The following is a 27666-nucleotide window of genomic DNA, read 5'->3' on the forward strand; positions in this document are numbered from 1 at the left end:
GATGCGGCCAGAGAATCACGTAACAAAGATTTGGACCTGTGATCCATCAGCACCTCCCTGTGGTCACATGCTACATAACACGGTAATTGTGATCTATCTGTACCCTACCCTTGTACTACACTCCTGACTGTATACTTGTATATTGTTCTTGTATATAAATACCTGTATCTTTCTAGTGTGCCTTTCGGTGATTAAATACAAAATTAATCTTGGGCTGCTCTTTTATCTCAATCCACAAATTCCCACTTCCGCACGCTCGGTTGGTTATTATACGCTACCTCGGTGTTGGGTTTCTGACCCGATATAAGCATGTTGTCGGACGGGGCTTATATCTAATGAGGAACTGGGGGCAGCATACTGTATTGTGTTAGTGAGGAACTCTGACAGTGACGGCCGGGAAGTTTACATATATATCCCCAGCCTGGACTGGTGATATATATCCCCCCTCACTGGGAGCTCCTCAATAACTCATACCTATAAGAGAAGCATCTCTGGTGACTATTTGCCATCGGTACATTTCCCTGACTGACCTAGGGTAAGTGATGGTGCCAGAGAGCCGATCCCTGCTGGGTCATTCTCTCTCCTCCCCAGAGGTGAGTGAAGTCGACATACCCTTTTCCCCTGTGCAGTCCGTGACAAAGACCAAAGTCAACGCAGCCGTCTACCAGGAAATTTTAGAGCACTTCATGGCTTCCTTCTGCCGACAAGTTTTTTGGAGATGGAAATTTTATTCTCCAGCAAGACTTGGCACCTGTCCACAAAAGTACCAATACCTGGTTTAAAAACAACAGTATCACTGCGCTTTATTGGTCAGCAAACTCGCCTGACCCCATATAGAATCTATGGGGTATTGTCAAGAGGAAGATGAGAGACACCAGACCCAACAATGTAGACGAGCTGAAGGCTGCTATCAAAGCAACCTGGGCTTCCATAACACCTCAGCAGTGCCACAGGCTGATCGCCTCCATGCCACACCGCATTCATGCAGTAATTGATGCAAAAGGAGCCCCGACCAAGTATTGAGTGCATTTACTGAACATACATTTCAGTAGGCCAACATTTTGGATTTTAAAATCATTTTTTAAGCTGGTGTTATAAAGTATTCTAATTTACTGAGATAATGACTTTTGGGTTTTGAATGGCTGTAAGCCATAATCATCAATATTAACAGAAATAAACACTTGAAATAGATCACTCTGTTTGTAATGACTCTATATAATATATGCGTTTCACTTTTTGTATTGAAGAACTGAAATAAATTAAGTTTTTGATGATATTCTAATTTAGTGAGAAGAACTTGTACATTTTGCAGATAAATTTCTTAAGGGTATCACCCCTGGATACCATGTAGAATAATCCTATTGCGGTCTTCACCAAGGGTCCCACCAAATCCATCACTGTGTGATCGAATGGGATCTCGATGACAAGCAATAGTACTAGTGGACTGCGTAAGGTGGTGACTGGGGAGCTAAGCTGGCATGTGGGGCAGGAATGACAATAGTTTACAATTTCTCTGAAGCACCCAGGCTAGTAGAATTTCTGGAGGATCCATTCCTGAGTTTTATCTCTCTCTAAATGACCACCAACACATGTGAATGAGCCATGTCTAACACCCTGCATCTATAGGGTCCTGGCACCAGTAACTGCTCTATCAACTCACCTCTTTGGCTTGATGACTCTATATAGCAGATCCCCATTCATGACAAAATAAGGGAACCGACTGTTTGCTCCTGAGGCACCCTATTTAATACCTTCACATTTTCAAATGCTTCTATAAAGAATTAAGTCCCTAAGTTTGGCAGTTCCAAAGCTTCCCTTGGACACCTCCACCTCAGGGATGGTGGCCTCAGAAGATGCTACCTCATCCTTGTCTCCAATAAGCACACACAAAGGAAACTCGTCCACTACGGCATGCAACAAGGTTTCTTTAGGAGTGATTCAGCTGTCATCCGAGCAACCAGGCATCCCTGCTTTCCCACACAAGTCCTAGAAGAATGCAAACTCCCATCCAATCATTATGGAGTGCAACAAGTCCTTGACAATCCCCACTTCCTGAAACGCTGTGAAACAGCCCATGCTTACATCCACCCAAGCCACAGAATAGTTCTCAGCTTCGCCATGGATACCCCGGATGACCACTAACTTCCCAGGGACCAGCTGATGAGGAAGTGTGGCCCTTATCATTGTCACCAAACTTCCTGAGTCCAACAGTCCAGTCACTTGCACCACATTTACAGACACTGAGCATGCCTGAGGGTCCTCGCTAAGTTGAAGAACCGTGCTGCAAGTGGGGTAGGCAAAATAGGAGCTACGCCGGACTATACTGCAGTGCATTGCCTCCAAGTTCATGGGACACCGGACAGCTATATGGCCAGAGGCATGACACTTCCAACAGATAACAGCATGGGACTGATTACTAGGCTGCGAGTCCGATACCTCCTGGGACTTGACGTCCCACCAGTGTGGATTTAGTCCCCTTCATTTGGAAGCCATCACCTCTTCGGGAAATCCAGAAAGGTGACCTTACCCCTGCTTGACTACCCAGAGAATCCTCAACTGCCTGCTACCTCTCCACTAGGCCCACCAGGTTGTCTCCATTTTGGTGATCTCCCTGGGCAACCCAGAACTAAAGTAAATAGTCTTCGGCAGAGAGTGGCTAAACCGATCCATGACCATTGTCTCTACCATCTCTGGCTGCAGCCACTTCTGTATCAGGTGCAGAAGGTCAAACATTTGTGACCGGGGAGGTCTACCAGGATTACGCCCAGTCGAGCCAAGATCCCAGCCTCAAGTTTTTCCATACTCTTTGGAGTCTTAAAGTGCCAGATTAAAGTTCATCTTCTGTGGCTTCCCAGTCAGATATGGCACTAGATCTTCCATCCACTGCTCCAGTGGCAGTCTCTCATGGTCCGTCACCCTCTTGAACACGTCCAGGAATGCCTCAATGTCATCCCCAGGTGGCATCTTTTGCAAATTCCCTCTCACGGTTTTCCTCACCTGGGTCTCGTCGCTTCAGCTTGGAGGTGGTGTGGCTTCCCTGATAAGGAGGGCCTCTGCCAGGAGCGTCATCTGTTCCTGCTGCTGTTGTTGCTGCTACTGTATCAGTTACTGCTGGAGCTGGAACTGATGCATCAACAGTTTGTCTCCCACTGAGCTTGCTGTTGCTGCAGATTCACGTGTACCAGCTGTTTAATCAGCTCCTCCATGGTTGCAGGTCGAGTTTGCACTGCTACTTTTGCTTTAACCCAAGACATGCCATTTCCAGACAGCAATCGCCTGTTCTCTGGTATTTCTGCCCACATTCACAGCACCAATGGTGAGGGATCGGCACTATGGTAGATGTAGGTTCACACACAGGATTCAGTTTGTCGATTCAAAACAAACGGGTGGTTTATTAAAAGTTCATAAACCATCAGATTTAATAAAATAAAACAGCCTCTTTCAGGTACAAAAATGGAAAAAAACAGTCCATAAAAAGCATGGGCTCACCCATTTAAATTTCAGTCCTTTATTCTTAAGACTCCAGCAGGGACTGAGTAGCCCACACAAGGCCTCCTCATCTTTTTTTTATATAACTGGATATTTATTGATTTTCCAATAGAAATTTACAGAATGATAACACATCAAGATACAATGCATGTAATCATTCAATGCAAAACAGTTAACAAACATAATAGAGACAAATATAATTGACAAGACAGTGAAACACGAGGGAGGGAAGGAGGAAAGATCCCAGGGAAAGATTGCACATTTTGCTGAGTAAATATCGATACTAAGCCTTCCGAGCCCAGTATACGTCCCACAGATTCCACGTTGCTTCAAAACTTTCAAACGTATTATTTATTAAAGCAGTGAGATGTTCCATACTTCGTATGTCCTGTATGCGGGAATGCAACTCGTTAAGTGACGGAGGATAAGCCAGCCTCCACTTCCTTGCTATTAAACATCTTGCGGCTGTGGTCAGATGTAAAAGAATCTGCTGAATCCTACTTCCAATCTGGAATGGGGGGATACTGAGCAAGTAGAATTTAGGGTCTAATGGAATATGAAGACCCGTAACTTCGAAGATTAAAGTTCTGACCCTACTCCAAAACCCTTGTATAATTGAACAAGTCCAAAAAATATGGGTTAGGTCTCCATCATCAGAACCGCATCTCCAACATTGCCCAGATATATTAGGATTAAATTTATGCAATAACGAAGGAGTATGATACCAAAACATAAGAAATTTAAACTGGTTTTCCTTATACGTATTACAAGTGGAAGTCTTAGTTGCCCTCCTCCAGACCCCCTGCCACACACCCGGAGAAAGAGATTCCCCCAAGAAACCCTCCCACCTGTCCATATAGGAGTGTCTTGGAGACTCCTCCGGATACGGGTCTAATAAAATCCTATAGATATCAGATATAAGACCCTTGGTCGATACTCCTGCCCTGCAGAGTCACTCAAAGCGGGTTGGTTTGGAGACTACTAAGGTAGAGTAAAGAGACTGCATATAATGCCTAATTTGTAAATACCATCCACAACTTCTCAATCTCCATCCACCTAGAGAATGCTCTAGGTGCAGACCAGGCTGGGATACATCTCAAATTAGTTGCCCAATAATATTTGGTAATATCTGGAACACCCAAACCTCCTCTATCTCTGCTAGCTAACATAATTTGGTTTTTGATCCTGTGCCTTTTATGGGCCCAGATAAAGTGGATGATAGAAGACTGAATACCCTTCAGGTCTCCAGGAGGGACCACAATGGGGAGAGTCTCAAATAAATATAGTAGCTTAGGGATAATAGCCATTTTAACCACTGATATTCTCCCAAATAGGGATAGTGGTAAGTTATTCCATTTATTAAGTATTTGTTTCAATTCCGAAAACAATTGGGGGTAATTATGTTTGAATAATAAGTTGTATCTAGAGGTCAGCTGCACTCCCAAATATTTCAGGGCAGTATCCTGCCATTTGTAGTTATAATTACCCTTTAAGGAGCTTAATGATCTGTCTGGAATATTAAGGGGAAGAGCCTCCGTTTTTGCTTTATTTATTTTATAACCCGAGAGCTGGCCAAACTGTTTTAGAAGTGAATGCAGACTGGGTAGGGTTGTATGTGGCTGGGTCAGAGTTAAGAGCACGTCATCAGCAAATAAAGACAGTTTAAATTCTTTATCTCTAACCATCGCTCCCCCAATGTTCGGGTCAAGGCGTATAGCCGCAGCTAGTGGTTCTATACACATAACGAAGAGTAATGGAGAGAGTGGGCAACCTTGACGGGTGCCATTAAAAATTGGAAAAGGCTGAGACAATGCATGGGGTAACTTTACAGCCGCCGATGGGTGTGTGTACAAACTTTTTAGGGCGGTTATAAAAGGTCCCGAAATGCCAAAATGAGCCAGTGTTTGAAACATAAATGGCCACCCAAGACGATCAAAAGCCTTTTCAGCATCTAAGCTAAGTAAAAGTGCTGATTTCTCTGTTTTATTGATCACTTCAATAAGGTCGATTACCTTTCTTGTGTTATCTCAGGCCTCCTCATCTTTAACACACACAGATAAAGTGAGACAGTACCAGCTGCCTTAAATCAGACATTCCAAGACCTGGAATGGAGGTAATTGAGCAGTTGATCCCATGCAGCTCTTTCAGCTGCTCGCAAAGCCCAGACCTATAATCCGGCCAATTAAAACACTCCTGAACACTATGTGTGCTGGAGCCTGATTCTCCAGGTACTATATCACCGAGGTTTGGCACTTCGGGAACACGTCTCCAGTCAACAACTTGCACAGCTACTACCTTACAATATATACACATCAATTTATATACTATTGCAATACTTGAGCACTAATTAATTAGCTCTTTAAAATTGATGACTGGAAATTGTATTACCAAAGTTATAGATATATCCCTAGGTTGTACATATTTGTGTATTTTCACCTAGAATTCATTGACACTTTTAGTTACGACACACATTTCTTTGGTTATATTAATACCCAGTAAAAGCTAAGTGTTAATTTAGTTTTGGTATTTAAGGGAATTTTCCTTATTTCCCAAAAATTTAGAACTGTGAAGGTAAATGGGGGGGAGGGGAAGCAATGTAGGGGCTTTGTGCATTAGGTCCAATTACAACAGTGAGGTCTGTTCACTTTGCAAGGCCTCTTTTTCTAGGCTCACCCATTGTTTCTCTTTTTGTGATGGAACCAGCTGAGGATATACTTCAGTCATTTGTTTCACCACGCAATACAACGTAATGTTCGGTAATCCTATGCACCTGATGGCCTTGTGTTTGATTATGATTTTATAGCCAAGTCTTAGTTTAGAGTCTGACCATACAAGAAGTTTATGACTATGAACTTTAACGTCAAGAAGAAATGTCAACCTGTGTGGATTGGTAATGCTTGCATTAAGTATGGATACCTAATGCATTAGGTATGGATATGGACGTATGGATACTTCCAATGTGGGCTCCCCCTGTTTACTGTGGGCTCCTGTGATGAGCCCGCAACTTCTCTGGCACATGTCAGCTGATATGTACAGCTGGCATGTGCCCCTAACAGCCGAAGGTGGAATCGCGATTCACCCGCTGCCCATAACATGTTAAATGTCGCTGTCAATCTCTGACAGTGGCATTTAACATGCTCGCACCAGAAGCGCGTTACTAATTCAGCCCATCGGCACCCGTATCTCATGACCGCAAGTCGCCGATGGGTTGGCACGACAACCTGGGGTTTGCAGCAGACCCCTAAGGCTTTCAAGACCCCTGTGGTTGTCATTGTCAGATGGCTATGAATGCCACCCAGTGGTCGGCGCGCATAGCAAGTGATCATTTTAGCTACATAGAGTAGGGTAGCAACCCTGCTCTATGTAGCACAAAGCGGGAGGATGATCACAGCTTCTAGTCTCCCACAGAGACTAGTGAAGCAAGTGAAAAGTAAAAAAAACTTTTTAAAATATTAAATAAATAAAAGTTCAAATCACCCCCCATGCGCCCCATTCAAAATAAAACAATTTAAAAAAAAATAAACATACCGTATTTGGTATTGCCACTTTCAGAATCGCCCAATCTATCAATATATAAAAATAATCCAATCGGTAAATGGCAAAATGTGAAAAAAAATCAAAACGCCAGAATTACGTTTTTTGGTCAACGCAACATTGCATGAAAATGCAAAAACGGGATCGTATGTACACCAAATTGGTATCAATAAAAACGACAGCTCGACACACAAGAAAATAAGTCCTCACCCAGGTTCAGATCCTGAAAAATGGAGATTCTACGGGTCTTGGAAAATGGCGACTTTTTTTTTTTTTTTTTTAAAGAAACTTTGGATTTTTTTGACACTTAAATAAAAAAGAACCTATACATTTTGATATCTATGAACTCCTAATGATCTGGAGAATTATAATGGCAGGTAAGTTTTAGCATTTATTGAACATGGTGAAAAGACAAAAACAATTGTGGAATTGTACTTTTTTGAAATTTAACCACACTGAGCTTTTTTCCCATTTTGCAGTACATTATATGGCAAAACCAATGGTGTTGTTCAAAAGTACAACTCGTCCCACAAAACACAAGCCCTCACATGGCCATGTTGACGGAAAAATAAAAAATGTTATGGTTTCGGGAAGAAGGGGAGCAGAAAACGGAAGCTCGAAAACGGAAAAACCCAAGGTTGCAAAGGGAATCAACAGTGTGATGCAGCAGCAAACAAGGCAAATGCAATTCTAGGATGTATTAACAGAAGCATACAGTCTAGATCACGTGAAGTCATTATTTCCCTCTACTCCTCTTTGGTCAGACCTCATCTGGAATATTGTGTCCAGTTTTGGGCACCACATTTTAAAAAAGACATCAACAAACTGGAGCAAGTTCAGAAAAGAGCGACCAGTATGGTGACCGGTCTGCAAACCCTGTCTTATGAGGAAAGGTTGCAGGATTTGGGAATGTTTAGTTTGCAAAAGAGAAGACTGAGAGGAGACTTAATAGCTGTCTACAAATATCTAAAGGGCTGTCACATTGTAGAAGGATCAACTTTATTCTCATTTGCACAAGGAAAGACTAGAAGCAATGGGATGAAACTGAATGGGAAGAGACACAGATTAGATATTAGAAAAAACTTTTTGACAGTTAGAGTGATCAATGAGTGGAACAGGCTGCCACGAGAAGTGGCGAGTTCTCCTTCAATGGAAGTCTTCAAACAGAGGCTGGACAGACATCTGACTGGGATGATTTAGCGAATCCTGCTTTGAGCAGGGGGTTGGACCAGATGGCCCAGGAGGTCCCTTCCAACTCTACGATTCTATGATTCTATGATTCCCAAGCTATGAAAACGGTGGTCCAGGTGAATAGATCTGATTTCATCTTTTGTAGTAAAGGAGCAAAGTTTGAGGAATAAAGGACATTATGGTTTGCAGAGATCTGAGTACCCAGATAGGTGACAGCCTGAGATGTCCATATTAAAAACGTATTTTGTAGGCATATTACTGTTGGATGGGGAATGCTGATATTATGAACCTCACACTTGTGAGAGTTTACTCTATAGCTGCTAAGGTCTCTAAAGGTCTGAAATTCTAACATAATATTAAGGAAACTTAGTTCTGTGTTAGAACTGTATATATTTAGGTAATAAGCATAAATATTTGTGTAATAACATATTTTGCCCACAAACACACCTTCGAAGTATAGTCGCTACCAGTCCTGGCCAGGCATTTCATGAGGACAAGGAACAATAAGTGGGAAATTTTGCTATTCACCCTAACCTGTGCTATTGGGGATGTACAGAGTGCCATGATATCATTATTTTGGGTTCACCATGCACTACATGTGCCCAAATCAGACATAGGAAGACCCACTGGACCCTGTTGGAGGTCTCTTCAACATCTACTAGCAGGATCCAGTGTTGCCACTTTGAGCTTAGCGTAGAAGATCAGAAACAGCGTTATTATAGTGTTATTGTAGGGTGGGTGGGCCGGGCTGGGGGGTGGTCCCTCTGTATACCGCGCAGTAACGTACAGACACAAGATGGAGGCAGTTTTCGGGTGCAACAGGTCCAAGTTTATTTCCCGCCATCCGACTGACGGCCCTCACAATACACCGCCAATTCTCTTCACGGCCCTCCGTGTCCAGGCCCCGTTACACACACATTGTACTTATAACCAGGGACGTAAATACACGTACCGTCCCTTTCCGCTTATCGACGTTCCTGTCAGCTCAGTCACTGTGGCCACCATAGGCCCGTACACCAACAGTAATTTTTCTGGTCAGGTATCGTCTTCAACTCGGTATGTGTTTCCCCGGGGCCTCATCTGTACTGCGGTACCTCGTGTCAGGACCACCCCCCGACTTCCTTTCTCCTCAGTCCCCCTGGTTGGGTTTTCCTCACAGTGCGGCAACTGTCACAGTCTACTCTTCACTTGAGCTCCCCCTGGGGACTGGAACTTTCTGGAACCCTCCTGTCAAATTTATAACTTTCCCGGTTCCCTCTGACTCCGCCCCCCATGACCAACAGTTTCATAAGCCCTAAGCTGATGTCAAGTCCTATGCTCACACTCCTCCCTGCCCTCTAATGGTCAACCCAAGGTACTGCACGTCCACTACCCTTTCCTAGCTTTTTCCCCACTGTAATAACTGACACCTGTCTAAACTGTGCAAACCTTCCTTTTTCTATTCTGACAAGTCCGTCCGTCCGGTCACTTTCCCTACACTCCCCCTTCCTTTGTCTATTGTCGTCCTCGACAATCGTAATCCCTGCCTTCGCCATTCTGAAGCTTACCCTACCTTCTGTTATCAGACCAGCTGTTGGGGCAAACCCACTACCCGCGGGGACCGAACCAAACCGGGAGCACCATGCTCCGAGCAGCCTACTGCTACTCGCCAGCGCGCACGCCACATGACAATGTCTTTAAATTCGGCTAGGTACACCTGGATTCTCTTTCCTGCGTGTACCTTCCCCTACTCTCCTTCTGTCACCTTCCACTATCCAGTACGCCATGATCGAGGACTTACACCTACCAGATCATTGTCGGCGTCCGCCTTCTTCCTTCAGGGGTGTCCGTGGTGTCAGGGACCTGACCTAGGACGACTGTCTTTCTCACGTCTTCCATCTCTTTGCCTTTCTTTTGGTTACATGTCATGGTCGGCGTCTCGGTCTCCCAGACCTTCTCAACAAAGACCCCTTTGGATCTCACACTTCCCTTTGGTCGCTCAGACCCTCTCTTACCCGGACCTGTTGCATTTTCTTGTGCATATCATACATCTGAACAACTCTATAATATCACAAGTACCCATTTTCTTACATCTTTTCTCTTTTACGATTGCTTAAAACCATCACACACAAAACAATAAAACAAACAGATTTTTTTTTTCTCCCCCTTCCTTTGACAAGGACACTCCCTCTCTTCGCCGTACCTCCGCTTTGTCAGGTTAGTAAATAAACGTAAACCATCCTATAAGAGGAATATAATAAAAGAAACTCAACAGATAAACAATTTTCTTTCGCGAACTGTCCTTCATAACCTGCACTACGGTGCAACAAACTCCCGACAGTCCAATTCACTTTCCAGTGACTGGTAGCAAGGAATCCCCACAGCCGTGGAGCTCCTGGGATACAGAGAGTGTCCTACAGTTCTTCCTATGGGAGCTCGTGTTCTTCAGGCTCCGTGAGCATGGCTACTGCATAGTAGCCGCGGGGGCAATATAATAGGATACTAAGTCCCCCTTTGTATGAAGCAAGTTCCACACTTCCGGCTCCCTGGCTTTCTTTTTCTTTATAACCTCCGCGACCCAAATGGAGGGTCCAACATAGGCCCCGGAGTCCGGGGGGCGGGACTTAGCCGGGGTGAACGGCAGGCAGAGACAGCTGATGTCGGCAGCCCAGCAGCCGCTGGGTCCGGGTGACAACCAGGGACAGCCATGTTCTCCAGAGACTGGGCCACAGGACTTAACAAATAGGCCTCAGACGGCTCCAACACCGTCATAGCTGCGGCCGCGGGGTAGGCCGCACCTGGAACATCACACTGAGCCAGAACGGCGGCCGCTTTCAGAGATGAGGTCGCTATCAGCAGAGATACCGCAACAGCGCCTTCTGGCGGCAGGCTCCGCACCGGCGACACTGGGCAGGATGGCTCGGGGTCGGGAGCGGAGGCCTCGCTTAGCTCCGCGTAGACGGTAGGACCTTCCCTGGTCAGGCTCTCGGGGGTACAAGATGCTGCGTGCTACATGGTGGGGGCCGCCTGCGGAGCCACTGATGGGGCCGGGGGAACTCTTACCTTCCCCGGCACCGTGGCCTTTGTCACGTTATTGCGCGGCTCTTCCTGCAGTCTCCGCTCTTCACCCCGCCGTCCGGCGGGGCTAGCCTCCAGGCTCCGGAGCTCCGCGGGAAGGTTCCCCGCTGGTATCTTTGGTGGCCGCTCCCGCTGGCTCCGCAAAGGCTCCACTTCTCCGCTCGACATCCAATTTTCTGCCCGTGACTCTGAGAAAGACGTTTTCTGGCATGACGACCTCCTGGCGCCACCGCCTCTCCAGGCGCCCGATGCCCCAAAATCCACGGCGCCACATATCGTCCAATGGGCAGCACTCGAATGGCGCCAGACAGCCGCAGCCAAACTTTTCCTCTATGCCACTCCCTCTGTTGGGTGGGCCAACAGCAGGCCTTTCCACCCACTTGTCAGGGTCCAGTATGTGGGAGCATTGGCCTCCGGGTTCATATCGCTTCCCCCAGGGGTACGTTAGAGGGGGTCCCAGACCATTCAGAAGGGCTGCAAACACCCGGACCTCTCTCCTGCACTGGAGCAACACCGCCATCTTGCACAGCGCTCCCAATTTGTAATCCACAGGTAACACATGTATTTACAATCCACACAGTGCAGTCCAAGTCCTCTGTTCTTCAGAGGCAGGTCTGCCGCAGAAGATATCGTATTAGCGGCGTTGATCCTGCCGACGACGCCAAGTGTAGGGTGGGTGGGCCGGGCTGGGGGGTGGTCCCTCTGCATACCGCGCAGTAACGTACAGACACAAGATGGAGGCAGTTTTCGGGTGCAACAGGTCCAAGTTTATTTCCCGCCGTCCAACTGTCGGCCCTCACAATACACCGCCAATTCTCTTCACGGCCCTCCGTGTCCAGGCCCCGTTACACACACACCGTACTTATAACCAGGGACGTAAATACACGTACCGTCCCTTTCCGCTTATCGACGTTCCTGTCAGCTCAGTCACTGTGGCCGCCTTAGGCCCATACACCAACAGTAATTTTTCTGGTCAGGTATCGTCTTCAACTCAGTATGTGCTTCCCCGGGGCCTCGTCTGTACTGCGGTACCTCGTGTCAGGACCACCCCCCTGACTTCTTTTCTCCTCAGTCCCCCTGGTTGGGTTTTCCTCACAGTGCGGCAACTGTCACAATCTCCTCGTCACTTGAGCTCCCCCTGGGGACTGGAACTTTCTGGAACCCTCCTGTCAAATTTATAACTTTCCCGGTTCCCTCTGACTCCGCCCCCCATGACCAACGGTTTCATAAGCCCTAAGCTGATGTCAAGTCCTATGCTCACACTCCTCCCTGCCCTCTAATGGTCAACCAAAGGTACTGCACGTTCACTACACTTTCCTAGCTTTTTCCCCACTGTAATAACTGACACCTGTCTAAACTGTGCAAACCTTCCTTTCTCTATTCTGACAAGTCCGTCAGGTCACCTTCCCTACATTATCCCTTGATGTGCCCCTCTACTGAAAAAAAATCCAACTTGGTCTACATGGACAACTTTTTAAACAACTTGATGTGCCTCTCTTCTGAAAACAAATCCAACTTGGTCTACATGGACAACTTTTTAAACAACTTGTGCCTAAAAGTTAGATAATGTAGAAATCAAGTGTCACTTCCAGCAATTTGTCTATGGAGGGATTTCACAAAAATACAGACAGTGGCCAGTAAGTTAGCATGAAGTGAAACACTCAATGACTGACACTTTTGAGTGAATTGTTGGTATAACATTTTCACTTTCAGTAAATCAACTTATCTGCACTTTAAATGGAACACCTCAGTATCATTTAGGTACTTAAACTACGGACATGTCACTACACACTATATTAATACAATCCTAAATATACACCTGGTTAACAGGTTAACTCCTGGTTAGCCACATACCACTTCTTCCATTCAACTGGGTGGTGTTAAAGTGCTGAATAGGTGACAACTGAGCTCTCCTCCCTGACAAACTATTTAGCAAATGTACAGTATATAACAGTTTATTGCGTCTTGTGAATGTGAAATAGACAAACATATGTTCAGGTATACCAAACTTATGCCCTCATAGAATACTAGATTTCTCAGTCAGTCCAGTTGATGGTGATACTGGGGCCAGAAATCAGATGAAACACCTGACGAAGTCCAAAGATGAGAATGAATTGTGTTTTGTAAGTGAAAACTATTCCTTATAATCTTTTTAACTTCTAAGGCTATTTTGTACACATCCAACTTTCACAGTCAGAGTACAGACACCCATATCTGGACATGGTCTCCTAAACCATATTTGGACTTCATTGTTTGTACTCGGACTGTGAAAGTTGATGTGTAAAATTAGTCTTAAGAGAGTGATAGGTTTCTCAAACCTAGTGTAAGGCCACGTTCACACGTTCAGTATGTTACCTCAGTATTTGTAAGTCAAAACCAGGAGTGGGACAATCAGAGGAAAAGTATAATAGAAATACGTCACCACTTCTGTATTTATCACCCACTCCTGGTCTTGGCTTTCAAATACTGAATGTGTGAACGTGGTCTTAAGCACATGCTTAATTTTCTCTGTGCTGATGCTACTAAAAAAAAACCAAAGCAAGCCAAACTGAACATTTACTTCCAGTTATCACACCTCATAGGATCTAATAGGAGGGATATTATGTAATCACTTTGGGGCTAATTCATCAAAGCTTTTACTCCAGAATTCAGGCGTAAATGTTTTGAAGAGTCACAAAATTAAGGCGCCACTCAGAGTTGAACCAAATGCGACTTTTGGTGTTTTCTCACCATCTTTACCAAGCTCTGACAAAATGGGCAGAGCTGGGGCAGGAAGGGGTTGCTGTGGGAATGGATGCCACAGCTTGACTAAATCATGATGAGTTGTGGCTTTTCCTCAAACAGAAATATCACTCCAGTACCTGACTGGATAAGATTTCTGTCGTGGTGCACACCACTAATCAGACGCTCCAGATTCATGAACCGGAGTATCTGACTTCAGCATGTCTCCTCATCATGACCGGTATGAATCATGAAGGTCTTGATGAATTGAGTCCTGTGTATCCAAATTGGAGAATCCTCTAAAATTCTATAAAGAACGTCAACATTAAGAACATTGAACTCCTTGTACAACATGTGATGCACTGTGGCATTTTTATTCTTTTAAACCCTCAGTGTACAACCGTATAAAATTTGAAGAGTTAAATATGGAATTTTAAAACGGTACGATCAAGGCCTTCTGTGGAGAAAACAGAACATCAAATTATGGACAAGCCCTTATTGTTAAGACTGATAAGTTTTATATGTACCCAAATAGTCTTCATATATTCCATTATATGTCAGCAGTTGCAAAAAACCTCTAGATTTTCTTTACATTATTTCTAAGCATGAGATAATGAGTCGAGAAGCCAATAAATTATAATTACTTATGAATGAACTCATAAAATTTGTTATAAGCATTCAGCCATTGTAGTAAACAGATGCACTTGCCTGAAGCAGAAATAAATGGAACAGAACCAAATGCATCTTCAGAATATTTGCTTTGTGAAGCAGGAATTGTGACTGAGCATGGCTTGCACTCCTCTAGTTTATCTGCAAAGGAAAATGAAAAATACAACAAAAAATAAAATAAAAATGGAGGAATGCATGCATGTATGGAACATAAAAGTAAAACCTAAGCAAAGCTAAAAAACAGACATTTATATTAAAAGATAAAGTAGATATAAGCATCAATGAAAAAATTCAAGAGCGGCATGCAACATAAAAATGCTTGAGTTGTGCTTTTTCATGGGGTTAGGTATTAGTGTAAAGTGTATCCCAAAGAGACAAAAATTGTAAATGAATGATATGCAGCTACGGTTTATTTTTTATTTTTATCTATTGGGGTTTCAGCTTCAAAAAATGTAATCAGTACACTATGTGAATATGGTGCTTCCATTGTGAGTCAATTTATAGAAACTTTAAATCCACGTGGCTTCTACAATATATTTGTGTCTGATACTCAAGTCAAAGGTAGCCTTCAACTAAAAAAAAAAGATCCACTGTTACCACTTTTAGACACAAGCTGTGTTTTCTTTTCTTGCACCTTCATTATACATATTTTTGTACTTTACTGTTTCTATTTTAAAGATTATTTATTTCTATTATGGAGAAAACAGAGAAAGGGAGATATCCGATGATCGCATGGGCTCTGACCATCATAGTGGTTATTAAAAAAAATGATAAAACATGCTTATTTTGTAAGTAATGAGTTACTAACTTTTGGCAACTACAGTCATTCAGCCTGGCCATACATACTCAATCACACGATCGTCAGGCATGGAGTGATCCTTGAGATATTAAGTGTCAACTAGTAGACTAAAAAATTCATACATGACCAATTTCATTTCAGAATATTTGACCGGACAGTTTAAAATGATCATTCATTTACCTTTACCCTACGAATGATAATTTTAGTTGCGATAGTGCATTTTCAGTATCTAAAGTGCAATGCAACTTTAGGCATAAGAGTGTCACACTTAGACTTAGCAAAACATGTCAATGTCTCATACCGCTTTCTGAGGGCAGCATAAAAGAGCTAACTTTTTACTAATCTAGTAACTATTCCACTTTCCATCTGCAAATTACACAAAATTTATTAGAAAATCTTTATATTTTATCCTTGAATTAGGAGCCATAGTAACGACCATATTTTCGGTCCAAGTGAGATCCAACAAAACATCAAATTGCACTTGGACCGATGTTCCTCTATAGAGCCGTGTGCATACCTAGATGACATCTGAGTGCAGTCCGTTTTTCATGGAGAAGATAGAGACATTTTCTCCCACCCTCTCCACATCTGACAAAATCGGATCACACTGAGCTCACTCTCCTATCAAACCCTCGGCCCGATTCTTTTGGATGAGAGAAAATACTATTGTGTGACCCTAGCCTTATTTTGAAAACTCAGTTTTCAGCTTGAATTTTTTTCAGTTCAGGCTGAAGAATTCAGAATTTAGTGATGAGCAAAGGTGCTCGGATAATGAGTTATTCAAGCATGATCGGGTGCTAACAGAGTGTCTTCGGCAATCCATGCATGTTGTGACTGTCGAACAGCTATGAGACATGCAGCCACAGGAACTCAAACATATTTTTTGAGCGCGCCGAAGACACTCGGTTAGCACCCCAGCATGTTCTGATAACACCTTATTTGAGTGTGTTTGTTCATCACTATTAAGAATATATAATTGTTTACTTTTGGCAGCACTAACACTTTTTCTTTTTTTTTTTTTTTTATAAAACTACTTGGGGTCCATTGTTCCCATATGTAAAAGCTACTGCCAACAAACTGAAAAAGTGTCCATAACTATCAATCAATTCTAGGCAATAATAACCCATCTTTCTGGCCCACATTAGCTTTATACTTGACTTACTGTATACAGTACAGGAACTCAAAATAAGTTGTAATACAAAGGCAAAACACAATGAGAGAAACACTTCTTTACATAAAAAAATTCTTTTAATTTTCAGTAAAAATACAACAGTTTCACAAAGTTTGCGATAATATACAATATTGCATTGCATGTTGCACATCAGCAGTGTAACACATTATACAGAGAATTACGGTAATCCTATTTGAACTCTACTGTTAAAATTTCAGAGCCAATAAAGCTAAAGGTAATTTCAAAGGTAATCACCTTTCTCCAGCACTTTTGTGCCATTCTCTTTAGCGCACTGGTACGCGACGTCATATGCTTTAAATTGATCTACTGTGCGGCCTACAATCACTGAAGACACAGTTCTGATGAATGCCTAAGAATTGGCAGAAACTTCAACGTTTTTGTCTACAGTGGATAATTAATTAATAAAACTATAATTTACGATCTTTGCATCACATATTTGGGAGTACCAAATTTTTCTTTAATCTTTTATAGTTGAAAACGGGTCAGAAACAAGGTAACTGGTCGTAGATTTAAAGTATGAAGTGTGTTTTAATTGACCCCTTACCGACTTACTGGTACATCATATATTACACAGAAACTGAGCCTGAATCTATGCCGGCAAATGATGACTTATTCAGCCATCATCTGCCGCTAACAGCCAAGAGTGTATCTTTCCCCTTCCCTGGCCCCAGAAGATGTGGTATGTGCCGACCATGAACTGGAGCAGCTCTGCATAGTCAGACACGGCCATTACACAGTACACAGCAGGGGCACATTTATAAGATTATTGCAGCACAGGAACTTTTGTTAACAAATCCAATTGTGCAAATTTTTATTATTACAAGATCTATTGATTATATTGTACTTTGCTCATGGGATAGCCCCTTTAAAGGTACTGTCACACTTAGCGATGCACCAGGGATCCCGACCAGCGATATGACGCGGTCAGGATCGCTGGTGCATCGCTAAGTGGTCGCTAGTGAGCTGCCACACAGGCAGATCTCACCAGCGACATAGCAGGGGTCGGGGGTCGTTACTTACCTGTCAGACGAGGCAATCCTGCGCCCTCCCGCCCGCCTCCACGTGTCGCTCGTCTCCACAGCAGAAAGCCCAGCAGGAAGCTGACGACGAGAAATGGTCCAGGACGTTCTCGCGCGATCAGCAATAACCAGCGGGGGAGCAGTCGGAGGCAAGTATCAGACATAGCGATATCGCTAGCGATATCACTATAACGTCACAAAAACCAGTGACGTTATAGCGATATTGCTAGCAATATCGCTTAGTGTGGCAGGCCCTTAAGTCCCTCTGGCTTCTCCCCACCCATTAAACCAGACTGATAGGTCTTTTGTTTAGTAACTAGCGAGGTGGTCTCTAATTTATGCTGCTTATAGCTCGCGCAGCAACAATCAAGAGAAGAGTTTTTAATGTGAATAAGCTTTAAGGTATGATGAATGTAAGATAAGTAATGTAAGGAATTTTACAGTGTTACTTAACTTCCCTATGCATGTAAACATGTTTAATAGTAAATCTGCTGCTTAGGATGCCAAAAGGATTGATTTTCGTTTTATTTTGCAAAACTTATATAGCAAACACATTAATGAAGTGAAGTGTAGGATATACAGAATATAGTAGTAATTGAGAAATAAGATATAGTTTGCTGCCATCATGTGGGCATAGTAAAAAACAGCATGTAAACTTAATTTGATGGGTGAAAGCGAGGAAACTAATATTCCTTTTTTAACCTTACAATTGTAATATATGACCATTGGGGCTGAATTGTAGTATCTAGCAATGAATAATTACTTCTTATTAAAATTTAGCTACTCAGATTATTAGTTAAAGGGATTGTCCATCAATTTGTTTTGTTAAAATGCATGTATTTGGGACTAAAAATGATTATTTCTGGCTATAGAATGAATTCACTGAGAAGTGTGTTTGTTCTGAACAGTCAAAGTCTTAAAATAAAGTTTGAAGATCTTTTATCTGTCTTTTCTGCGTGCCTTTTAGATAATTAATGACCATGGGCTACATTAAAGTTGAAAGTGTAGGAAAATAGTCTGTAAAAGCCAAACGGTGCAAAAGTTTTAATGAAACCAAATTGTAAACTATATTTTGAGCTACAAATATATGCAAATAAGTAACAAACAAAAAAATTGTTCCCAAAGGTGGACAACCCCTTTAATCAGGTTGACAGAAGTAGTGATAAATGCTAATGTTTAAATCATGATGAGTTAGAAATACACATACAGTATGTACATTTTATATAGCGGATTATTTTAGACTTTTAATATGGCTTTATGTTCACACTTTGTTACAGATCACTAATAAAAGTCCGGTCAGTACTGCTAATTCCTTTTACAAGGCAGAATTTGAATTTAAAGAAGTAGCCTGCAAATATATTTTATGAAAAATGATCACTGAGATATGAGTTGGCTAACAATTTGCTTTTTCTCAGCTGCATGGTGCAATCCAGCTTTGATTAATAAAACAGTGTAACTATTCGGACTGATAAAAGTTTATTAATAAGCTTTCCCCTAATTCCACGACCAGAGAGGTTAAACTGCACCTGTCACCTGTTTTGGCAGGTGACAGGTTTCCTTAAAGCAATTGGTTGGATAATGATGAAAATCATAAACTTGCCTAATGGTCAAAATGGTACCTGGAAAACAATCTGAAAGCATTACGAGGGGCGATCATTAAAGATTTCCCCCTGTCCCACTTCTATTTATCACAGGATGCTGAAACTACACGTGTAATGATATAAGTCTCTATAGCTTTCGTGCCAATTTGAAACTCAGAACAGATAACGGCCTTGATTTTACAGATGCTGAAGTGGTGTGAGGTTTGATAATGGACCCAGTGGAATAGAAAGCATTCATCAAGTTCCTTTACCTGAAAGGCCACACACCAAAGGAGATGTTCGATGAGATGAAAGGTTTATGGTGATGATTCCCCATCATATGTTACAGTCAAGAACTGGCATCTTTAATTCAAAAGCGGTTGGACTTTGGTGCAAACAGCTCCAATTCCAGGGCGACCACACTCTGCTATTGATGAACACAGCATCCAGCAAGTGGAGGTTGCCATTTTGAAAAATAGCAGTACGTAGCCCAAAATGTCAATATTAGTGTGGAGTACGTGGAAAAAAAATCATCCAAGACCATTTTCACATGCATAAGGTATCCACTCGCTGGGTTCCCAGTCTACTCACACCTTTCCAGAAGCAGGAACGAGTTGAATGCTCTCAGGCTCTATTGACGATGCACCATGGAAACCAGGAGGACTTATTCCACAGACTGATCACACAGGATGAAAGCTGGGTCCATCACTATGATCCTGAGACTAAAGTCCAGTTGATGCAATGGAAGCATCATGGCTAACCACTTCCAAAGAAGGCATGTGCCCAACCCTCGGCAGGCAACGTCATGTTCACAGTATTTTGGGACCAGCACAGAGTAGTATTGATGGATTTCCTAGCAAAGGGTACCATGATGACTGTGGCATACCATGCTTCACTGCTTCGGAAATTGCGGGAGGCCATCAAAACCAACAGACGTGGCATGCTCGCCAAAGTTGTCCACCCTCTGCAAGACAATGCACCAGTTCACAACTCAGATGTTGCCCAAATGGAAGCTTTGAAATTCTACCGCATCCTCCTTATTCACTCGACCTCGCACCATCGATTTCCAACTCTTTTAAACAATGAAGTTATTTTTGAAGGGCAAGCAGTTTCCAGATGATGATTTCCAAAGTCACAATGTGGCTTGAGGAGCAGCCTATCGACTTCTACAGGCAAGATGTTTACAGTTGCTTATAGAGATGGGAGAAGTGTGTGGCCCTAGGTGGCACCTATGTACAGAAGGACTAATAACTGTGCTAAGTTTCACTGCTCTCAATCCACAGGAAGTGGGTCGGGGGAAATCTTTAATGAATGCCCCTTGAATGTTATATAAAAAATAGATAAAGAAAACCTCTCCAAAACGCCACCACCTTTTCCAGACCAAATTCTTTGTAGTCATTTTGAGTCTCGCGACAAATTATGCATAATGGCCAACATCTTCAAGAAGGACATCCTTATAGAAGGCCAGTTGACAATGCTATTTTGGCCATCTCAAAAGATGTTTCTCTGTATTTATTTTTCTGATGCCAAAAGGGGAAGGCACAGCATACTGATTAATTTGGCTCGGTACACATTACGTTCAAGACTTCCACTTAAGAATATATGCCAGGGTTGCCCATCAAGAAATGTCTGTTGGGGCTGCCTCATAGTGGTACCTATCACTCATAGGTTTTAAAAAACAAAAAAATGTATTCGGAAATGTCTATTCTCTTTTGTTTTATACTAGTCAGACTGATGTTAAAACTAAACTAATCTTATGGCACATGAAATCACTCCAGGGGAAACTCCAAACCCCACTCACAGTGTAAAATGCATATAGTAAACAAATACATACAAAATAAACTTTAAAAAAATGCTAGTTAAAGCAAGAGTTAGGTGTAAATCAATAATACCGTAAGTGAAAACACCAAAAACTCGACAAGGAAAAGACAAATGCAGTACTGAATTGGTCCCATAGGGCCCTATTCATTAAGGTGTTTACGCCAGAATTCTGCCATAAAACAGCTTAAATCGCAATATTTTCGCAAAAACATTGCTACATCTGGCTTTTACACTCCACTCTCAGCAAGTTAAGGCCCCGTCTCACTAAGCGATCTCAGTAGCGAGATCGCTGCTGAGTCACAACTTTTGTGACGTAACAGCGATCAGCGAGCGGCCCCCCTGCCGGTATCGCTGATCGCTGGAAGAAACCTCTGGACATTTCTTTGGTCGCTGGTCTCCCGCTGGCCAGCACGCATTGCTGTGTGTGACAGGCGGGAGACCAGCGATCAGGTGTAAAAAATAATTAAAAAAATATAGTTATTCTCACCTTCCGACGTCCTGTTCAGCCATCCTGCCTCTCTCCACGCTCCGGTCCCAGTGATCCTTTGCACGAATGACCGCGAGACTTTGTTATCCCGCGAGACTGTGACATCTCGTGGTCATTCGTGCAAAGGATCACTGGGACCGGAGCGTGGAGAGAGGCAGGATGGCTGAACGGGACATCGGAAGGTGAGAATAACTATATTTTTTATTTTGATTCTATTTTTTACAGGATGGCCAGCGATGCCGGGCGCTCGGCATCGCTGTGCTGATCGCTGGTGAAGCTGTCTGTGTGACAGCTCACCAGCGATCACATAGCGACTTAATAGCGATCCTGACACCTTGATATCGGTGTCGGGATCGCTGGTAAGTCGCTTAGTGTGACGGGGCCTTTACGCCAATACGGTCGTCACACTGGGTGGGATGTGAGCATCACATTGGGTGGGAGGTAGGCGTGGCAACGCACGCCTGTCAAATACTCGAAAAGTTACATCACTCCAGTGCCATATTTATTCCAGCCTCCGAGCTAACTGGAGTAACATTTCTTGTGACTGTTCACACTAGTGAACAAATGCACTTAATGAATTTGGCAGATCATACTTCTGTGAGCCCCTTCATTAATCCTGATGTACACAACACCAATCTTAAAGAATCCTCCCAATGTGTCTATGTTGGGAGCTTTCCTTGGCACATATTAAAGAGGTTGTCCACTACTTGGACACTCCCATTCTGAACAGTTTCCCCCTAGTAAAATAATAGCACCTATTCTCTGGTGCTGGCGACGTTCCAGAGGTCTGGGCATTGGCTCTCCCAGCGCTAGCATGACATTGATATGTCACGCAATCCCTGTGGCCAATCAGCGTTGGCTTCACTCTTCTCTCCTACAGAGATAATTGACATCAGGAGGAAAAGAGATGGCAGCCGCAGTTCTAACTTCCTTTGGAAGTCTTGATTTGTCCAAAAGAGGGGAGAATAAGAACAGGGTTGGCCACAGGGATCATGTGGCACAGCTGGAATGGAGCCGGCACTGGAGGCGAGACTTAGGCTGGGTTCATACTGCGTTAAGGGGGTGCGTTTAATGCATCCGTTACATAGCGGCATTAACGCAATGTAACGGATGCGTTAACGCACCCATACACTGCTATAGACGAGCGCATCGCTAATGCATGCCATAATCGTCATGCGTTAGCGATGTGCTGTCATTCTGTGACGGACCTTCGGATGCGGTCTGCAGAGTCCCTGGGTCCGTCACTGCTAGCTTCATCTGCGCTAGCAGGATCGCATAACGCGATTGCGGCAGGGAGTAGCGTTAAAGCAGTCCGCCAACGCCATGCGTTGAACGGACTGCATTAACGCTATGTGAACCTAGCCTAAGAGTTTTTATTTTACTGGGGAATACATAGTGATTCAGAAGAGGTTGTCAGAGTAATGGACAACCCCTTTAATGTACTTCACAATAGTGTTTCGGACCTATTTTTGTTGTGTTCAATGGGAACATTAGAAATATCATTGCAGTAAGCTCCTAGTGGCTGCTTTAGACAGAATTTTATCATTTTGATATATGGTTGTGTGAAAAGATATATGGGATGTGTAACTATCAGAAATAGCTGACCCCATAATGAACACTTATAATAATGACCATAATGACCCCATAATGAACACTAAAGTTAATAGAAAGTAAAATAAAATAAAATTCTAGATACATATATTTTCACGGGAACACCGGCTTTGACCCCGCAATGTGACTAGCCAGATGACATACTATTTTCTGTGTGCACCAAAAGGCTCTTAGAAATGCAATGAGAAATGACACTGTGTGAGCCGACTAGTAACATTGCCTATCACTTGGAGCAGGAGGAGGCCGTATCAGGACTAGAACAAAACCCCAAACCATTGTAGACCAGCACAGATAATGACTATCAATATTCATAACACTGTAATCATTTTATCAGCCTATGCCACCAGAAATATTAGGTAGTATGTAGCAGGGGGGGGTCTCACAACCTTTTTTGTTCCAGAGGTTACATTCTAAGACAAAAGCTCTTCCAAACACTGCAATAAATCTTATAGGGGTTGTTCCTGATCACCCCCCCCCCCCCCCCCCGGCACAGATTGTTATCCTAAAAAAAAATGCACTGTAATAAATCAGAGTCTTTGGTTGCAGCGCTGAGTCTTCACCACATCTTGAAAATGTACGAAATGTACGATATTGGCCGCTGCATTTATATCAAGTCTACAGAGCTGCAGTCAGTGAGTTAAGCAATTAGGCCTGCGATGGAGAAGGCCCACTCAGTGTTGCTGAGCTGTCAATGTGACATTAGTAATGCAGCCAATATCAGACACCAGGAGCAGTGGTGGACCTGGGGAGGGTGAGTAAAGGACATTTTTGTTTGTTCGTTTTTTGAAGTGATATTAACTTTGGAGACATGTCTGATAGTTGATAGGAGTCAATGGCACCAGCACCTATTTGAAAGGGGGGGGGGGGGCTCCTTTAATTCCTTATTTTGCAATCCAAAAAAAAGAAGAGGCCATGGGGGTATGCACCTCTCCCCAATATAGAAGTTGCAGAAACAGCAAAGCATTTTTCAACAATCATAAGCTAAAATGGAGAAAGCAACATGTCTACATGGCCACCTTTTAATCGCATCTGCTCCATTTTAGAGTGCTATGCAGGGGTCACAGCACCGCATTCTCTCCATACGGCCGCACAGTACCCTATTAATACTTTATACTCTTCTTTTTGACATGAAAGCTTCAATCAAGCATAGAAAAGTTTGTCTGTGAGCATAATGGCATCACAAATCATCTGTGGTCGTAGGGTTCCCACCACTGCACTGCCCAGGTTGTGCACCACTGCACTAACCACTTTATCGGTCGTAGAGGGGGTAGGAGAAGGATTTTGCCAAATTTCTTTTAAGCAGCAAAACATTCAAAACTTCCCCTATAAAAAGCCTCGCACAAGTCTCGCGTCTCAATACCCGGCACTCGGGACCGGAGCGCTCAGCTGCATAGAAATACATGCAGCTGCACACTCCAGCCCTGAGTGCCGGCAGCAGTGCCAGGTATTGAGACTCGAGACTTGTGCGAGTTTCTCGCAAGTGTGACCCCGGCCTTAAATGTAATATGTCACCAGACAATGGCATACAGATACATTTTCTATTTTAAATGCAATTTTTAAGCACATTTGATAAGGTTTTTTTTTTGTTTTTTTTTTCAATTTCCCATATGAAAGAAATATAAATTAAAAAATCTTTCATTATTCACACTCGGGACTAAGCCTAATACTAGACTCCAGGTAACAGTTCTGTGAAGATCACTTTTCAGTAGTCTCATAATCATCACAAACATGAATATAATAATTAATGATAACTTCTAAATAAAGAAGATAACAAAGAATCCACCTTACACAATAAAAAGAAATGGCAGTAGATCCCATGCAACGTTTCAGCTGTGTATGATACTACTGAAAAGTCACCTGTTTTGCAAGGACCTGTGTTGCTTGTCTTCCTTTGTCACAGCTCACCCCACCCCCATACTTCGCAATGACCTTTGCCTATATTGCCTATATTAGAACATGCCCAGAAAACTCTCCGAAAAGCCAATGAGTCAGATCCAGTCAATTACAGCTCATTTCCACATGGTTACTAAAAATAACAAAAAGTAGGAGCTTAATATTAGGCTTTTGAGCATTCTGAAAATTGAACACTTTCTGAATTTTGTTTATGGAATTAAAAAAAAATACATACATCATGAAGCCCTGATTTAAACAATGTAAATTCCTGATGACAGAATACCTTTAAAAACACCTTTCACCAAATTTTTCATGTTGAACTGGACATACAATGTAATAGTTGCTGTAGTGCGAAGTAAAACTTTTTTTTTTTTTTTTATAAATGTCACCTTTCTATTGTGGAGATATGAGCAATCAAAGTATTTGGCACCTAATGAGATAAAGCCATTCTCCCTGTTTGATGCTGATCAATCATTAGCAGACAGCAACACTCAAAAGGAAAGAAGAACATGCCCACACAATGTATAGAGCAGGTTTCTCTGTGGGAATTTTATGATACCACCCTGATCTCCCAGTCTAACATCCTGGTCTAATCATCCTGATTAGAAAGCACAGATGACTAACACTCTTCAGATAAAATCCCTGTAGAAGAGGGGCAGCACAGCTGAGTTTAGCTATCTCACATTACAAACCCTTCAGCTTGCCTCCTTTTCTGGAACAGTTAGCTTTACAATACTGTTGCTCCCAACATTGCCTGTCTTGCGTTGTGTCTATAATATTATCATACATATCGGTTATGCTCTATTAATTTCTACTGTTTCTGTGGTTTCTTACACAAGAGTAGCCCAGAACAGAGTGAGTACAACTTGCTTGAGCACAGCATTTATAAGAGTAATTACACCTCACACACTGAGAATCCTGCATTAAGCTATGGTGGGAGTATGTACTTATTTAAGTGTCACTGCATGCTTATTATTGGTCAGCATCATACAGGGGAAAGAAGTATACGCCCCCCCAGGGACAACTCCTACATGGAGTTAAAAAGTTAACTCATTAGGTGCCAAATACTCTGATTGCTAAAATGTCTGAATCAAAGAGGCAAAATAAAAAAAAAATACTCTACAATGCAGCCACTATTACACTCGGTGTCCAAATCTCAACACGAAAAATCTGGTGAAAGGACGTCTTTAACCACTGTATTATAACTCTATGCAAATGTTATTTGGACAAAATTAGGCTATATGAAGGTGCCAACTGTTGAGAAGACACACATAGTCACCTTGATGCTGGCCTTTTCTAGAAATACACTGCCTCAGTTCAATCTAAGATGACCCAAGCAGAAAGCAAAGGAGGGTTGCTCATGCTGCAAGACATGTTGTCCTTCTCTTAATGCCATAGTAAAAAGATTTTTGTTAAAATACAGGTAGATGGCAGCCTTTTTATATATCTGTATTTCGAGATTTTGCTCATGCATTCGACTACCCAACACTTAAGGAATAGAAGATTTCATATTGTTGGGTGTAGTCTGATTAGTAAGTAGAAACATAGATAGACATCAAGTGAAAGTAAGAGGTACTGTTTGCTAGTCAAAAGGCGGAAATCTAGATTATTTTGAGAGACAGTAGATCATTAACTATTCATGAGTATAAGATGAAAAGATTAGATTAGCGTCTATTATATGCAAGCAAAATACATAACAGAAGATGAACAGGTTTATTGAACATATGAAACACGTAAAGTGACTCTTACAGGCAGAGACATATCAGATGGACATTGCAATTATTAACGTAATGTGAAAAAGGGTGATCTCTTCTTTCAGGCGTCGTCATAGGGCATTACTGGTCTGAATGAAAAATGGTGTAGAAATAATGATAAAAAAAAGCAAGAGACATAAATGTCCCTCCTGTACATCTCCTTTATAATCAATGTCTTCTCTTGACAAGGCCTTTCCCTTGTCTATTACATCTAATGAACCTAGACACAATGTTGCCCCTCAGACACGTAGAAAGAAGTTTTATGTTTAATTGTGGTCCATAAGTCACAGCAAATTCTGGCTGGGGTGACTGTGTGTCCAAGTTATTGTGAAGTAAATTAAGCCTTCAATGTCCCCTTACTTGATCTCAGGAGGTCAAATTCCCTGTCCAGCAACTCTTCTTCTGTTAATTTGGAAAAGTTATCATCTCCAAATGGATTCCAGCCTGACATGTCCGGGGGGTTGTTGCTGCTCTGTTTTGGTTGGGTTGGAGGGTGTTCCTTTTCAGATACACCTGAAGATCTGAAACATTGCAAATACAGTTAATGGAGATTTAGATTATTTTCATCTTATTAGCTTTTCAAAAATTGATGATCTGTTAGGTCACATGACTGATTAGCAAAATGGACCTAAACTGCTGTCTAGTCTAAAGGTAGCTATGTGTATGAATGAAGAAGCTCAACACAGATACCAATGCAAGTATTCACAAAGTTAATTTTCAGATTACTAATGTAAAATGATGTAGAACGTTTAAAATTAAAGAGTAGCTATTGTTTTAATGTTTATTTCATAAATCAGTAGTACACATGAACATAAAAATTTTGCAATATATCTTATCAGAGAAATCTGC

At 42.6% G+C, this 27666-nt stretch overlaps 1 protein-coding gene across 3 annotated transcripts in view; it reads right to left on the minus strand.

Moving 5' to 3' along the window:
• The window catches only part of BMP2K (BMP2 inducible kinase), a 336621-nt gene that overhangs the window by 25213 nt on the left and 283742 nt on the right, over window positions 1–27666 (minus strand). For 2 of the 3 annotated variants that reach the window (XM_073543092.1, XM_073543111.1), the window contains exons 14-15: window positions 27178–27338; window positions 14701–14802 (exon numbers count right to left, since the gene is read on the minus strand). In XM_073543092.1, the coding sequence (XP_073399193.1) occupies window positions 14701–14802; window positions 27178–27338 (263 nt within the window). The remainder of the gene's footprint in view (window positions 1–14700; window positions 14803–27177; window positions 27339–27666) is intronic. The other variant, XM_073543101.1, reaches the window with a different exon arrangement.

This window comes from Dendrobates tinctorius, unplaced genomic scaffold (assembly GCF_039654945.1).
Source record: "Dendrobates tinctorius isolate UK_male_01 unplaced genomic scaffold, ASM3965494v1 ptg000011l, whole genome shotgun sequence".
In the NCBI taxonomy this organism is placed as follows: domain Eukaryota; kingdom Metazoa; phylum Chordata; class Amphibia; order Anura; family Dendrobatidae; genus Dendrobates; species Dendrobates tinctorius.